At 33.6% G+C, this 15,972-nt stretch overlaps 1 protein-coding gene, 2 non-coding genes and 1 pseudogene across 6 annotated transcripts; all 4 read left to right on the top strand.

Moving 5' to 3' along the window:
* Positions 1-3,935: 3,935 nt before the first annotated feature.
* On the top strand, positions 3,936-10,665 carry LOC132032828 (pentatricopeptide repeat-containing protein At3g49730-like). 4 transcript variants are annotated; one of them, XM_059422583.1, is made up of 8 exons: positions 3,936-4,101; positions 4,222-6,345; positions 6,506-6,583; positions 6,684-6,950; positions 7,064-7,125; positions 9,456-9,574; positions 10,118-10,364; positions 10,448-10,665. In XM_059422583.1, exons 1-2 carry the CDS (start codon positions 3,942-3,944, stop codon positions 6,285-6,287), a joined length of 2,226 nt encoding a protein of 741 aa, XP_059278566.1. In that variant the 5' UTR covers positions 3,936-3,941; the 3' UTR covers positions 6,288-6,345; positions 6,506-6,583; positions 6,684-6,950; positions 7,064-7,125; positions 9,456-9,574; positions 10,118-10,364; positions 10,448-10,665. The 4 variants fall into 4 exon arrangements, with proteins under 4 accessions (XP_059278566.1, XP_059278564.1, XP_059278567.1 ...); XM_059422581.1 differs by lacking the exon at positions 6,506-6,583 and having other exon boundaries at positions 10,141-10,364; XM_059422584.1 differs by lacking the exons at positions 6,506-6,583; positions 9,456-9,574 and having other exon boundaries at positions 7,064-7,117; positions 10,141-10,364.
* On the top strand, positions 6,810-11,246 carry LOC132032829 (large ribosomal subunit protein eL8y-like; annotated as a pseudogene).
* Positions 11,247-12,105: 859 nt separating this feature from the next.
* LOC132035594 (U1 spliceosomal RNA) lies at positions 12,106-12,266 on the top strand. Its single transcript, XR_009409330.1, has one exon. It is a non-coding gene; the product is annotated as a U1 spliceosomal RNA (small nuclear RNA).
* A 2,831-nt stretch (positions 12,267-15,097) lies between these two features.
* On the top strand, positions 15,098-15,216 carry LOC132035618 (U5 spliceosomal RNA). Its single transcript, XR_009409348.1, has one exon. It is a non-coding gene; the product is annotated as a U5 spliceosomal RNA (small nuclear RNA).
* Positions 15,217-15,972: the final 756 nt, after the last annotated feature.

The raw sequence follows: 15,972 nt of genomic DNA on the forward strand, positions 1-15,972 counted from the left end.
AAGCAGGTGAATCATGTGATGCCATATGTTAACGGCATTAAAAATCTCACATGACAAGATATAAATATATCTTTTTCTATTTAGTTGGTATATCTACAATTCGAATGGTGACTTCTTAATCATGGGTTATTTTATTATTCTTTTGCATTTCTGCAAATGCTAGTTAAATACCTCATTTGTTTGCACTCAATAGAGGTGTTAATTTGAATTTGAAAGGTTTAGACTTTAAGCTACTAAGTGCATTTATTTACATTAAGATTTAAACACTTATTTGGTCTGAATTGATCTTAATCATTAAGATCTTGAACAAAGTCTTAATATCATTAAGAGATATTTTGTATGGATAATTTTTACTACCGGCTATACCCTATCACCCACAAATACGCAGCCAATCCCCCCCCCCCCCGGTCGCACTCACCACTAGCACCACTCCACCCCTCATCCCCACCCCGCAACCCACTCCCCCTACCTCGCTCACCACCACCACCACCCTAACTCGCGCTCCAGCCCAACCCCCTCCCCTCCCCCACCTACCCACCACTATCCACCCCACCCTACCCCTCACCCCATTTACCCGACCCACCTACCTTGCCCCCAACCACCCCCCACTCCTACCCTCAAACCCACCGCACCCCCACCCCCATCCCCAAAAACCTCACCACCACTACTACAAACATCTCCATCATTACTAGTAAACATTAATGTTTCATTTTTTATCAAGTAATATTTTGATTTTATTAAATTTGAATTTATTTTCTAATATTTAGTTACTTTTTATTTAAATTGTATATTTATTATGTTTAGATAAATATATTATGCACATTCAGATGTTGAAAACAAACGGTCTTAATCATTTAGTGTTCATATCTAGATATAACATCTTAATTATTCAGGTGTGCATTCAGATTCAGACTTCTTAATCTTAATGGAAACAAATGAGGCCTTAATAGTTTTGAAACACTAATTAAAAGATACTGAATGGTCCAAAAAATAACTGTTTGCTCCCTAAAATACAGGTGAAGTGCATAGTTAGAAAAATTTCAAGACCCCCATCTAAGTCATAGCAGGTTCCTAATTTTTGCACGTTTTATTCTCTTTTAAATCAACTTCAACGCACAAGTCTGAAGTTCAGATATACAAGCATGAAATTTGATTTGGCACAGACTCACTCAAACAATTTAGAAGCAGGCAACCTCATATATTTTGCATGAAGTTTAGGCCGTATATAGCTTAACTTCAGCAATTTTTGCATGAAGTGCATGCCATATTTGACTAAACTCCGGACATTTTGTATGAAATTCAGGTCATATATAGCTGATTTCACTTAATGTTAGAACTTTAAATGATGTACGATTTTTTCTATCGCCGTGTGATATTTCTTGCGCAAGGGCAACGCTATATCAATAGAATACGCCTTAGTACCCTACGACAAAAAAAATTATAAGCCTGGAAAAAAAATTAACTGACTACAAATGCAAAAATTCTTAACATGTTGCTACTCCTTAAATGGTGTTGTGCAAATAAGCTTAAACCTAGCACCCTGCAGCTCACCTTTCCAGCCCAGCTAGATTGGGCTACTTATGCCCTTCAAAAATTAGTTCTATTCTCTTGGCCCAATCATAATACACCAACCACCGTACATCACCGTCAGCAGCATCAATTGCCACCTACCTCCGCCGTGAACCTCCCCCACCGCCATCCCAACCCCCACGCACCAACTGTTAAATTCTTAGTAGGCGTTTGGCCATGCGATATGAAATCATGATTTCATATTTTAATTTCAAATCAGCATTTGTTTATGCAATTTGTACAAAATTTCAACTTCAACTTGATATCAGGATTTCAAATCCTAAATTCTCCAAAAAGGTGTGGTTTGGGATTCCAAATCATGATTTCAAATTATATTAAATTAAAACTTGACACGTAAGTTTATATTTTATATAAAAAAAAATATCCTTAAGTTAGTAGATATATTTACTAACCATTTATATCAAATATTAAAAGTTATGCAAGTTGGTTGTATATTTATAACAAATTTACTCTTACCAGCTGTATTTATATACAAATCATGTTCAATTTTCTTTTTTATTGAACTAAAATTCGATCAATTAATGTTGTAATATTTTTTTTTAAAAAAAGCCTTCTAGTAGCGTATTAATTTAGCTACGAACTATGATTTGCTTATTTGATAAGATTGTATAAAACTTGAGAAAGTTTTGATGGTTTTCACAACGTGTGGGGTTTTTATGTATATGAGAAAAAATACAACTTAAGAAATCCAAGTTGCATGTTCAAACAAAATTTCAACTTCAAATCATCATGATTTCATATCACGATTTGAAATTGAAATTTTGTTTGGACATGCAATTTGAATTTCTCAACTTGTATTTTTCATAAACATAAAAACACCACAATTTGTGAAAACTACCAAAACTTCTTCAACTTTTATAAATCTTACCAAATGAGAAAATCATAGTTTATAAACAAGGTATCGGAAGATCTTAAGGCGCTACATTAATAAATTACATATCTCCATATTCCTTTTATAAATAAATGATCTCGATTGCATGCTACTACAAATTTTTAAATATACATAATTTTACAAAGATCCACTATAAAAAATCAATAATAGTAGCAACTAACTATTCTTTAATATAATTCTTTCACATTGTATGGATAATCTCTTCACGTAGAGAATGAGTCTTTTTTTTTCACAAAATATAAAATGATAGTTCTTCTTTTATAAAATATAAACTTATAAGTCAAGTTTTACATTTATAAAAAAAAAAAATTAAATTAAAACCATGATTTGAGATATGAGATTTCAAATCCTACTTTTTTGGAGAATTTGGGTTTTGAAATCATGATTTGAAGTTGAAGTTGAAATTTTGTGTAGATTCTATAAATAAACTTTGATTTGAAATCAAAATATGAAATCAGGCTCCCAAATCCTGTGCCCAAATGCCTACTTATGCCCCGTTTGGACATGATATGGACAGTGATTTGAAGTTGAAGTTTTGTTTGGACAGATAATTTGAATTTCTTAAGTTGTATTTTTCTCATAAATTTGAAAACTACGCAAATTATGAAAACTATCAAAACTTCTCAAACTCTTATACCATCTTACCAAATAAGCAAACCATAGTTTATAAAAAAGTTAATACGTTATCAAAAGGTCTTTCTAAAAAGTACAATATCTATTAATTGAACTTTACTTCAATAAAAAGAAAATTAAACATGAGTTGTAGTATAACTACTCCTTAATATAATTCTCCCACATGATACAAGATAATCTCTTCACGTCGAGCATATATTTCCAATCAAATGACCAAAAAGTTGAACCAACATTATTATTTTGAGTCAAGTTTTACGTTTAGAAATTATATCCACCAATTTATGAACTTTTTATAAAATATAAACTTATGGATCAAATTTTACATTTAAAAATCGAAAAAGGGCCAAATATACCACTGTACTATAAGAAAAGTTCCAAACACACCCCGCGTTATACTTTGGGATCAAATATACCCCTGTCATTATACTTTGGGGCCAAATGTATTTCTCATCCATTAAAGTTGTCCAAGATAGACATCCGATCCTACGTGATTGTCACACATTTGACGAGGTGGATGCCACGTGGCATGCCACCTTAACACCTCTAACCCATTTTAGCCTCCCATTTATTTATTCTTCCACCACTAAAATTTTCTTCTATCTCATGAAATACGTGACAGTCACATGGGATTGAATGTTCATCTTGTATAACTTTAATTAATGAATGAGGTATATTTAGATATATTTAATATATTTGACCTCAAAGTATAATGAGCGGTATATTTAGTTTATTAGAATTTAAAATCAAATATAAAATCAGCCTCTCAAATGGTATGCCAAAACGACTACTTATGGCAAAACCCTCAATAATTTCAACCAAAATACAAATGTTGAAAACTATCACTCTTTTGCGTTCTCCAGTGAGCTTCCGTGCAGCTTATTCACTGCATATTCTACCGGAAAATTCCTCAATTTCTTCAAAGGGTAAATCTTTTTTACATTCCCAAACTACCCTTTTAAGTTCTTCATCAAATGATGAATTTTCAGGTGATGTAGAGAAAGTTTATACAATTTCAAGAAAATTTCACTCTAGTTCTTCAAAGGGTATATCTTTTTACCATTCGCAAACTACCCTTTTAATTCCTTCTCAAAATGATGAATTTTCAGCTGATGTAGAAAAAGTTAATAAAATTTCAAGAAAATTTCATTGTAGTGTTCCAAAAACCTTAGTTTCTTCAAAGTTTAAATCTTTTTTGCATTCCCAAACTACCCCTTTAAATTCTACTCAAAATGATGAATTTTCAGCTAAAGTTTATAGAATTTCAAGAAAATTTCACTCTAGTTCTTCAAAGGGTGAATCTTTTTTACATTCCAAAACTACCCTTTTAAATTCTCCTCAAAATGATGAATTTTCTGCTACAGTTTATGGAATTTCAAGAAAATTTCACTCATTTTGTTCAAAGGGTAAATCTTTTTCACATTCCCAAACTACCCTTTTAAGTTCTCCTCAAAATGATGAATTTTCAGGTGATGTAGAGAAAGTTTATAGAATTTTAAGAAAATTTCATTCAAGGGTTCCAAAACTTGAACTAGCTTTGTTAGAATCTGGTGTTGTAGCTCGTTCAGGATTAACCGAACGCGTATTAAATCGTTGTGGTGATGCTGGGAATTTAGGGTTTAGATTCTTTGTATGGGCATCTAAGCAACCTGGTTATAAGCATAGTTATGATGTGTATAAAGCAATGGTGAAAATATTAGGTAAAATGAGACAGTTTGGTACTGTATGGGCACTTGTTGAAGAAATGAGGAAAGAAAATCCTCAGTTTTTAACACCAGAAGTGTTCATTGTTTTAATGAGGAGATTTGCCTCGGCGAGAATGGTGAAAAAAGCGATTGAAGTGTTGGATGAAATGCCTAAATATGGTGTTGAGCCGGATGAGTATGTTTTCGGGTGTTTGTTGGATGCTTTGTGTAAAAATGGTAGTGTAAAAGAGGCGGCTAAGTTGTTCGATGAAATGAGGTTTAGTAGGTTTAGCCCTACGATAAAGCATTTTACGTCGTTGTTGTATGGTTGGTGTAAAGAAGGGAAGCTTATGGAAGCGAAAGTCTTGTTGGTGAAGATGAGGGAGGCGGGTTTTGAGCCTGACATTGTGGTTTATAATAATTTGCTTAATGGTTATGCGGTGGCGAGGAAAATGGCAGATGCGTTTGATCTTTTGTTAGAGATGAGAAGAAAAGGTTGTAACCCGAATGGAACTTCGTATACGATAGTAATTCAGGCTCTTTGTTTGCAGGATAAGATGGAGGAAGCTATGCGGGTATACTTAGATATGGAGAGAAGTGGATGTGAAGTTGATGTTGTAACGTATACTACTTTGATAAGTGGATTTTGTAAGTGGGGAAAGATTGAAAAAGGTTATGAACTTCTCGATACTATGCTGCAGAAAGGGTTTAACCCGAATCAAACTACTTATTTGCCTATAATGTTGGCACATGAGAAGAAGGAAGAGTTGGAAGAGTGTTTGGAACTTGTGAAGGAAATGGAAAAGATTGGTATACCTCCGGACCTTAACATCTATAATATAGTAATTCGTTTAGCTTGTAAATTAGGGGAAATTGATGAAGGTGTTCAAGTATGGAACCAAATAGAAGCAAATGGGATTAGTCCGGGGGTTGACACGTTTATCATTATGATTAATGGTTTTGTTGAGCAAGGGCGTCTCGTAGAAGCTTGTGATCACTTTAAAGAAATGATCGGGAGAGGTCTTTTTTGTGCTCCTCAATATGGTACTCTGAAGGACCTATTGAATACTTTGTTACGAGCGGAAAAACTCGAACTAAGTAAAGATGTGTGGAGTTGCATAACGACCAAAGGATGCGAGCTTAATGTGTCTGCATGGACTATTTGGATTCATGCATTGTTTTCAAACGGACACGTGAAAGAGGCTTGTACGTATTGTTTAGATATGATGGATGCTGGTTTGATGCCTCAGCCAGACACATTTGCCAAGCTTATGAGGGGTCTAAGGAAGCTTTATAATAGACAGATTGCTGCAGAGATTACAGAAAGGGTGCGGAAGATGGCTGAAGAGAGAAATATGACTTTCAAGATGTACAAGAGACGTGGTGAAAGAGACTTGAACGAAAAAGCTAAGGAAAAACTGGATGGGAGAAAGAGGAGAGCTCATCGACGTCGTTGGGGTAGCCATCATAGTCAGGCTAAGACGTTGTGATATGAGATATCAGTGAGGAGGATACTATGATGCAGTTTGACTTCATATTACATGAAGGGTAAAAAACCTTATAACTCACTTAACAAGTAGGATCAACCAATGTTTAGCTTATTTACTTTGCTATGCTTTAGTAGAAAATTGCTCTGATGGTACTTGCTGAGCTTCCTTGACAAAAGTCCCTTTTTTTGAGAAAGTAAAAAGGTCCTCTTTTTGTCTAGAACACGCTTTAAGTTGGAATCTCACTGAGGGGGGAAGAATTCTTGCAAATATCACAAGACTTCATATTGATTTACACTGTAGGTTAAGTTTTGTTCATTTATTTGTATATTTCTTTACAAGCTTTGTAGGCTGCTCTCTTCAAAAGATTTATTGAACTAATTTTGGGTATTTGTGCAGATAGAACTGAAACTTCACTAACTCTGGCTATTCACTCAACTATCAGAACTGTTCTGGTTTGCTCTATCCTTCAGCCAAGGGAGAAGGCTGAAATGTGCACAGACAGCAGCTTCCAGCTAAAATATGCACCAAGGCAACCAAGCTATATTGTTAAATAGCAGAACCAAATGATATATTGTTAATTATTTTCGGCATCATATAAGGAGAATATCAGAGTGCTCGAATTATCAGAAGATTAGTCTTAGCAACATGGGCCTTTCTGGCCAGGTATGGTTAAAATCTTGACTTTTGTGTTATTTGTTCCTGAATACACTTTTAGTCTTATTTCTATTAGCAAATATACACACCACCTTTGATTGTTCAATAACATTTAGTAACAGATCTATTTCGGTGCAGAATTGGGGTACGCGAAGAATGCTTGGTGAAGGGTGTGAGTCGGAAGGTATCTAGTACTCCCTCCGTCTCAAATTATGTCTCTTTTTTGTTTTACACGCTTCTTAAGAAATACTAATTAGTAGGGGTATTTGACTAACTTTACCCTTATTTTTGTCTATTTATAATCTCTCCATTAAATGTTTACTCTTTTATGTGTCATCTCCAATGATGACAAAATTCTACTAAGGGTAAAATAGGAAAAAATAATTCATAGTGCCTTGAACTTCTAAAACAACAAATAATGTGAGACAACTATTTTTAGCAACTACGACAAATAATTTGAGACGGAGGGAGTATCTCTTTTGTGCTTCTTCCACTGTATGCATGTTTTAGCGTGCTAAAAACATAAGTGTAGTTCTTTCTTGATAAGAGTCCACAAAAATCATGCAAGTTTCCCTTTTAACTTGTTCTGTTTGATGTATGAGACCGTGGAAATAGATGTATGTTACCTTGCTTCAGGGGCGAATATATAGCCTATTTTATGGTGCACGTGAAACCATGGTCTAGGTATTTTACGTACATATTTCCTAGAATTGATATGATATTATCTGACACCATGCTCTAAAAAGACTAAATGGTGCACTTGGTTGAATACCAAGTTATCTACTTGGAGGAATAGGGATCAGTTCACACTTAATTCTGCCTTTGCTTTGATTGATAATTATTCTTGCATTTGGATTAATAATCAAAAAGGATTATTGCATTTGGTTATTTTTTTATGAAAAACATTGTGAGTGATCTTCACTATTAAAAAATTTATCTGCTGAAATTAAGACCCAGTTTCTAGTTCCTATTGATAATGGTACCAAAAACTTGTTTGCTTCCAGCACACATGCAAGAGTGCGTGATTGCACAAGTAATATAAGTGAGTAGAGTATCATTCCCACGAGGACATGGATATAATTCATTTAAACACAAGATTGAGCCCTAACTAGTTATCAAACAAAAGTTGAGGTTCAAACGATTGATCTTAAAGACTAGATAAATTGAATAAGAAGCAAGAGTTAAATGTTGAGGGAGGAGGATAATCAAATAGCCTAGAGTTATGGTTTTCCTTGACACTTCTGGTTTTCAGGTAATTGGCAGGGGCGGTGTTATGATTTCTATGTGTATTTGCAGTGTGAAAGCAGATAAAAGATTTTTTTACAGGTACCGGTAAAAAAAATTAGAGCTAAATGCATGTGTTGATGTAAGTATGAACTATAAGGACCTGTTTGGCCACAAAAACTATTCACTTTATTTGAAAATCAGTGTTTGGCCATGGAAATTCCAAATTCAACTTGAAGTTGCGTTTCAAATTTGGAAAACAGCTTATGACCTGTTTTCCAACTCACGTTTCACTTTTGAAGTTGTATTTCGAGTATGTTCGAGCATGAACATTATTCTAAATATTCTTTGCAAGAAGTATAACCAAACACAGCTCCATCATCAACTCCAATTCCATTAATTCCAAATGAAGTGATCTTTTTTTTGGAATCTATGGCCAAACGCCTACTAAGTCTACTTCATAATATATGAATAAGTTATTGTGCACGTGTGTGTGTGTGTGCATGGGAGGATCCACTAAGGCTGGTGAGGATGCCACGCCACCTGCAAGCTTCCGACGAAACCCTATGTATATATAGGTGTATATATATAACACATGCTAAATAATTAAAGTGGCACCCGGATAACAAAAGGTTACCGTAGTGCCACTTGTGAAGGGCGAGTGGGCCAAGCTTCTGTGCTTGGAAGTGTGGGATCGAACCACGGCAACAACACTTTTTAAAAAAAAAAAAAAAAAAAAAAAAAACTTAACTTACAGGCTACAGCATCTGCAAGAGCTTCTAATCTCTTTCTTTTTCTTTTACTTCCAATTGACTTAGTTTAAATGAATGATGGATATTTATGATATTAGTAATCTTATTGGAAGTTTTATGTTTTTTTCATTTCATGATCTCAGTCGATGATATTAGTAATATTATTGGAAGTTTTATGTTTTTTTCACTTCATGATCTCAGCCGAATGTGGGGTGTGATGCTATAAACAAATAATTCATCTGAAAAGATAAAAAACCCGAATCAAAGCCTGAAAAGACGAATAACCCGATACGAAACCGAAATTGATTTAATGACGCATGGCACCCGGAAACTTCAAATCCTAGATCCGCCTCTGTGTGTGTGTATTATATACTCACCACGTTGTGTACGCATTATAGACATAGTGCTGGCTTGAGACCAGTTATAAATTGTTTTGTCATCATGCGTGTTTTAAAGTATGCCGCAGTTTGGCCTTGGATTGTGTTACCGTTCTGTTCACTAAGTTGATAAATTCTCCTCCTATTTTACATTTTTTCAGATTAAGGTGTTGCGATCGCGTCAGGTGCTGGTTACAGCTATTTTGAGTTAGAGATCTCCTGGGAATCACATTGAGTTAGCTGAGATTGTTGTTCGTGTTTTGATGCTTATACTAAAAAGGTCTTTTTGTGTAGTGCAGTTTTTCGTTCTCTATGTATCCGTTGCACTTCTCTTGCATGTTGGGTTGTCCAATCAATTGCTCTTTCGTGTATCTCTACCGTTCGTTTTATGTTCCTTTGAATATACTCTTCTAAACTTATTTTCTCATTATTGTTGAGTCAAATAATTGAAAAGATTAAATGTAATAGGAAAAAAAGCAAATTAAAGTAAGACATGACAAGAAAAGTAACTTTGGTGAACAATTTGTCAATGAATACTCTGAGTGACTAAAATGTTGCACTATAACAGGTTGAAATAGTCCAAGGATTGCTCCTTTATGTTTTTCTTCTTTAGGGTGGAAGGCTAAAAAAAGACAATGGTGGTTCTATTTAAGAAGGAAGGAGATATATCAACTCTCCACAACCTTGCTCGACTCTTAAAAACGTTATATAAAATGCGTTCTTATTTACATCCCTAAACTATGCGAGGGTAATGTAACCCAACCCCCTCCCCCGAACTTAGTTTTTTTCGTATTGTTTACACCCCCGAATTATTTTGGTCCAGTTTTTGGTGGAGTTTTGGTCCAGTACCTGCTGCTGTGGTTCCTCCAGTCGCCATCTCAAGAAAAATGGCTCCAAAGAAGAAACCGGAGGAGGCGAAGAATATGGCCAATCCAGTGTTCGACAAGCGGCCAAAGCAGTTTGGTATCAGTGAGGCTCTTCCACCCAAGAGGGATCTCACAAGGAACGTGTGCATGTCTCGGGGGGTTCAACTCCAAAGGAAGAAAAGGATTCTCAAGCAGCGATTGAAGGTCCCTCCTGCTCTCAACCCGTTCTCCAAAACCCTTGACAAGAACCTCGCTACTAACCTATTCAAGATGCTTCTGAACTACAGGCCTGAGGACACAGCTGCAAAGAAGGAGCGTCTTGTGAATAGGCTCAAGCTGAAGCTGAAGGAAAAACTCCTGAAACAAAAGAAACCCATCATCGTGAAGTATGGGCTTATGCACATAACTTACCTTATTGAGCAGAACAAAGCTCAGTTAGTTGTGATTGCTCATGATGTGGACCCAATAGAGTTCGTTGTCTGGCTTCCTGCACTATGCAGAAAGATGGAAATTCGTTACTGCATTGTCAAGGGGAAAGCACGTCTAGGATCGATAGTGCACAAGAAAACTGCTTCAGCTGTGTTGGACTACAGTGAAGAATGAAGATATGACGGAGTTCAGCAGAATTTTGGAGGCAATTAAGGCTTACTTCAATGACAAGTATGAGGAGAGGAGAAAGAAGTGGGGCGGTGGTGTGTATCATGGGTTCCAAGTCACAGGCCAGGACCAAAGCGAAAGAGAGGGTTCTCGCCAGGTAAGCTGCCCAGAGATTGAACTAAGAGCTTGCTGTGATACGCACTGCAACTGGATTAGAGAGTTGCTCTGCTATTTTTTGTGTTTGGTTCACATGCTTGACAGTTTTAGGGATATTAGTTTGATAAGTTTCTTTATGTTTGCCTTCTTTTACATAGTTTTGCTCTGTCGAAGAGTTGTTTATGTGAAGTTTTTGTGATATTTTGTTGAGTTGGTTATTGCTGGTGTCTTGATGCAGTTTTTGGTGGATTTTTGGTCTAGTTTTGCCTGCTGTTTTGCAAGTTTTATACACGAGATAAATGAAGGAAACTTGTGCAAAATACCAACTTTCAAGTATGACTGCTTCATAAATGAAGGAAACCTGTGCAAAATTTCAAGAATAATTTTATAGATATCAAAACGAGCGATGCAACTTCATAGATACAAAAATCAGTGCAAAGTGCACTTAACTGTGCAATAACATCATCTTAATGGACACAACATATTAAACACAAAAGCCATGCAATCTTGACAATTAAGTTTAGAGGAGTAATAGGATCCTCACATAGTTCACGAGGGTAATATGACCTTCGCATAGTTTAGGGGAGTAAATAATACGGAAAAATTAAGTTCAGGGGTAATAGGACTCTCGCATAGTTTAAGTGTGTAATGAATAGCTTCATATAGTTCGGGGGAGCCTTATTCCCTATTGCATTTGTAGCAGGTTATGTCTTACATGTGAATATTGGTAGTTAGCTCATTGAAGCTTCACGATTCAGTTGCCTGCATAAAGAAATTCTTTTTTGTTTCTTGCAAATATAAAATTTAAAACTAACGTTGTTGCTCAATAATAATTGAGTTAGCATTCAAATATTTCTAGATATTTAATGGACTGCGTTCTCGTGAACCCGCATGTATTACTCTGGATCCGCCCTTGAGAACTATGGCTTTTCAAGTCAAAAAGTAGCTCCCATTTCTCTTCTTTTGTATTGATCCAGCTATAATTAGTATACCCTTGTTGAGCACGTGTGTACAGAGTTTACTTAATATAGCCGTAGCTATGACATTGATGTATAGCTGAAAAGATTTGTTTGTTGTCTATATGGAGTGCTATAAGCAGAAAGTGGATTTAGTAAGATATCCCTCACCGGCTGAGACAAAGGAAACAAAGGTTTGGATGGATATAAAACAATAGCAAGGAGCTCCAAGAAACATACTTACCTGGACGGGGTCAATGGGTGATCAATAAGGCCCATGGCCTAGGTTGGTGACTTCCATTGCACTTTGGAAGGGTGCTCGCCTAAGGTCGGCCCAAGTGGTCGAGCCTACGTCATAATTTGTGGCAGCGGGGGCCTGCGTTCGCGCGGCCCCTACCCAATTTTTAAACCAAATTTTCTAGCTGTTGTTTACTTGTTGAAATCTGGTGTTTTTGTTAAATTTGGAGTTCAATTTAACAGTACGTTGTTTGGATTGAACTTTCATGTTAATTGACCATGAAAACCAGTACTGAATTGAACGAACATTATAATCGACATTAACCATTACATGGACCCAAAAAAAAAAAAAGATCAACTTTCATTAACCATTACATGGACAAAAAAAAAAGATCAACTTTGAGAATCTGACGCCATATTCAAGGTGTCAACGAGGTGCCATGGTGTATGCTTTTCGCGGATGACATAGTCTTGATCGATGAGACTCGTAGCGGTTTTAGTTTTAAACTCCAAACGCCGTCCGGTTTGGAGTGTTTAAAATATATTTTTTTTTGTTTTTTGTATTATATATATATATTATAGTATTTATTTGTATATTGTAGGTATATTTATATATGTTATACAACTTTATAATTAAAGTTTAAATATTTACCGACTAACGAAGCATCTCGAATACGAGAATGGCGTTTTCGTATACATATATATGTATAACTTACATATACTTATATATATGTATAACTTAATATATATAGTATATATACTTATATACTATATATACTTATATATATGTATAACTTAATATATATACTATATATATGTATAACTTAATATATATACTAAATATATGTATACAATATATATTAATATATACATATATACTATATATACTTAATATATATACTAAATATGTGTATAACTTAATATATATACTATATATATGTATATATATGTACTATATACTATATATACTTATATATAGGTATAACTTAATATATATACTATATATACATATATACTATATATACTTAATATATATACTAAATATATGTATAACTTAATATATATACTATATATATATATTAAGTTATACATATATATGTATAACTTACATATACTTATATATATGTATAACTTAATATATATATTAAGTTATACATATATATAGTATATATATTAAGTTATACATATATATAAGTATATGTAAGTTATACATATATATATGTATAACTTAATATATATACTAAATATATGTATAACTTAATATATATACATATATACTATATATACTATATATACTTAATATATATACTAAATATGTGTTTGGACTATATATACTTAATATATATACTAAATATATGTATAACTTAATATATATACTATATATATATTAGGTTATACATATATATGTATAACTTACATATACTTATATATATATATATAACTTAATATATATACTATATATATGTATAACTTAATATATATACTAAATATATGTATAACTTAATATATATACATATATACTATATATACCTTAATATATATACTAAATATGTGTATAACTTAATATATATATGTATATATATATACTATATACTATATATACTTATATATAGTACAATATATATACTATATATACATATATACTATATATACTAAATATATGTATAACTTAATATATATACTATATATACTTACTTATATATATATATACTTATATATAGTATATATACTATATATACTTATATGTTTAAGTATACTATATAACTTAATATACTTATAAGTATATTCTGTATATTTTAGGTATATTCCTAACTTAATAAAAGTCTTGAACACAAGTAAATAGAAGTAAGCTCAATGAGCCATATTTTTATTCTTTTATTCTTGGATAACATTTATTTGCAAGTTGTATTTTTTTAACTTGCAAATAATACATGAGTTGTACAAAAATATTAGAATAATAAAATCACCAATTTTGAACCATTTCGTTAATTTCCCCACATCATATTCGGTCATGGAAATATCTTCAAAGTCTTCCATTTGGTTGTTGTTGTTGTTGTTGTTGTTGTTGTTGTTGTTGTTGTTTACTTGTTGAAATCTGGTGTTTTTGTTAAATTTGGAGTTCAATTTAACAGTACGTTGTTTGGATTGAACTTTCATGTTATTTGACCATGAAAACCAGTACTGAATTGAACGAACATTATAATCGACATTAACCATTACATGGACCAAAAAAAAAAGATCAACTTTGAGAATCTAGCTGTGGCTCCACCACTCTTTCAACATTTTGAGTTGTTCAATGGCAGCCATGTGAAGGCAATGGTCAGTTCCAGGATTTAAAGCTTGTAGTTCTAACAGTAATTTCAAGTTAATATACAACTGTTCACCCTAAAATATTTATAGATATTTAGTAGATTTCGTCTAGAAAAAAGTGAATCATGTGAATTCATAGGTTACACTATAGATCCGCCTCCTATGAAGGGTTGCCTTGATGGCTCTGGCAGCAATTCGATTGTGTTACCAATAATTCTCAATCAAAATTTCTCTCTTAAATGGGGAGTTTAGATAGACTTCTCAAATAAAACTTATTTAATCTGGTTGAAGACTAGTCGGTTATTCTAAAATCCAAACCTTTGTGTACATTTTATCGCATTTTATTTGCTTTCCCGCTCAATCGATAGATACGGCTATCAAAATCTTAGCTCGATGTATATGGCTCCTTACACTCGATGCCATTATAAGGCCAACTTAAAGTAACCATAAAAGATGCAATTTAAATAACAGGAAACTGCTATTTTTTTCTACCTGCATTTGAATTCATCTTATTAAAGATGCTCAGTCCCAAAACATGTTGATTTTCGATTATATATTGAAGGACTGGTGAAGAGAGCAATATTTTGAAGGGGTGAGGTGATTACCACATCGATTAACAACAGTGAATACAAACTTTATCACAATATAAAAAGGAAGCAGACATGAGCTTAAAAACTCATGCAGCCACGCAGTGAGCACAAAGCGAACTATTCTTTCGCCTTTTACTAAAGAATACCGTTTGCGCGTTGCAATTAGGGGCATATGACCAATATTTGGAGGGGTTCTCTTCTTTGAGTACCCCCAACAATTCTAAGTTTCAACATTTATTTCATGTGTCTTATAGAGTCGTAAAATAATGTTCATTTGGATTCTGATATTATAATATATTGATGCATCTTCGTTAGGGCGCAGTAAAATAGTCTGAATATAATGAAATTGACATTTTCATTGTACTCTGAAAGTAAATACATTACAAGATGATATATTATGGAAAAACTATGAGTAACAGCCATCCAAACAAGTTGTCAGAGTTGTTTCCATGATAGTATAGTAATATCAACTACTAACCTATTGTCAAGATTGATCCTTTTTCTTGTGTTAATTATGAATAAGTTGCGTTCAAGTGCGTCGCCTAGTGATTATTGATGTGAGTTGAGAACCAGGAGGTGTCAAGTTTAAATTTCAACAGAGATAAAAAATACTAGGTGATTTCTTTCTATCTGTTCATGACTTGGTAGACAATATTAATTGGTACCTCTGTTGGTGAGAAGTAGCAGGATACCTCGTAGAACTAGTCGATTACACATTTAACTTGTCCGATTTTATTATTTTATTAAAAATGGACCCCACCACGGTTATAAGAAAAAAAAAATGAAAAGGAAAATATCACATTACCCAAAGAGGAGCGCACATCATAAGTACAACAAATTTTGCAGTAATCATACATTTTTGTTAACATCAGGTTCTACACAACACCCTTAATCCCAGTACAACTAGATACATGACTTTTTCACTAAAATTGGATTACATGATTTCCTCGTACTAGAATTCAGAAG

Source organism: Lycium ferocissimum, chromosome 10, assembly GCF_029784015.1.
Source record: "Lycium ferocissimum isolate CSIRO_LF1 chromosome 10, AGI_CSIRO_Lferr_CH_V1, whole genome shotgun sequence".
In the NCBI taxonomy this organism is placed as follows: Eukaryota; Viridiplantae; Streptophyta; class Magnoliopsida; order Solanales; family Solanaceae; genus Lycium; species Lycium ferocissimum.

Coding starts and splice junctions, on each gene's coding strand:
- LOC132032828 (XM_059422583.1), top strand. CDS start 3,942: ATGTTGAAAACTATCACTCTTTTGCGTTCTCCAGTGAGCTTCCGTGCA. Junction 4,102..4,221: donor ATCAAATGATGAATTTTCAG/GTGATGTAGAGA, acceptor ATGAATTTTCAG/CTGATGTAGAAAAAGTTAAT.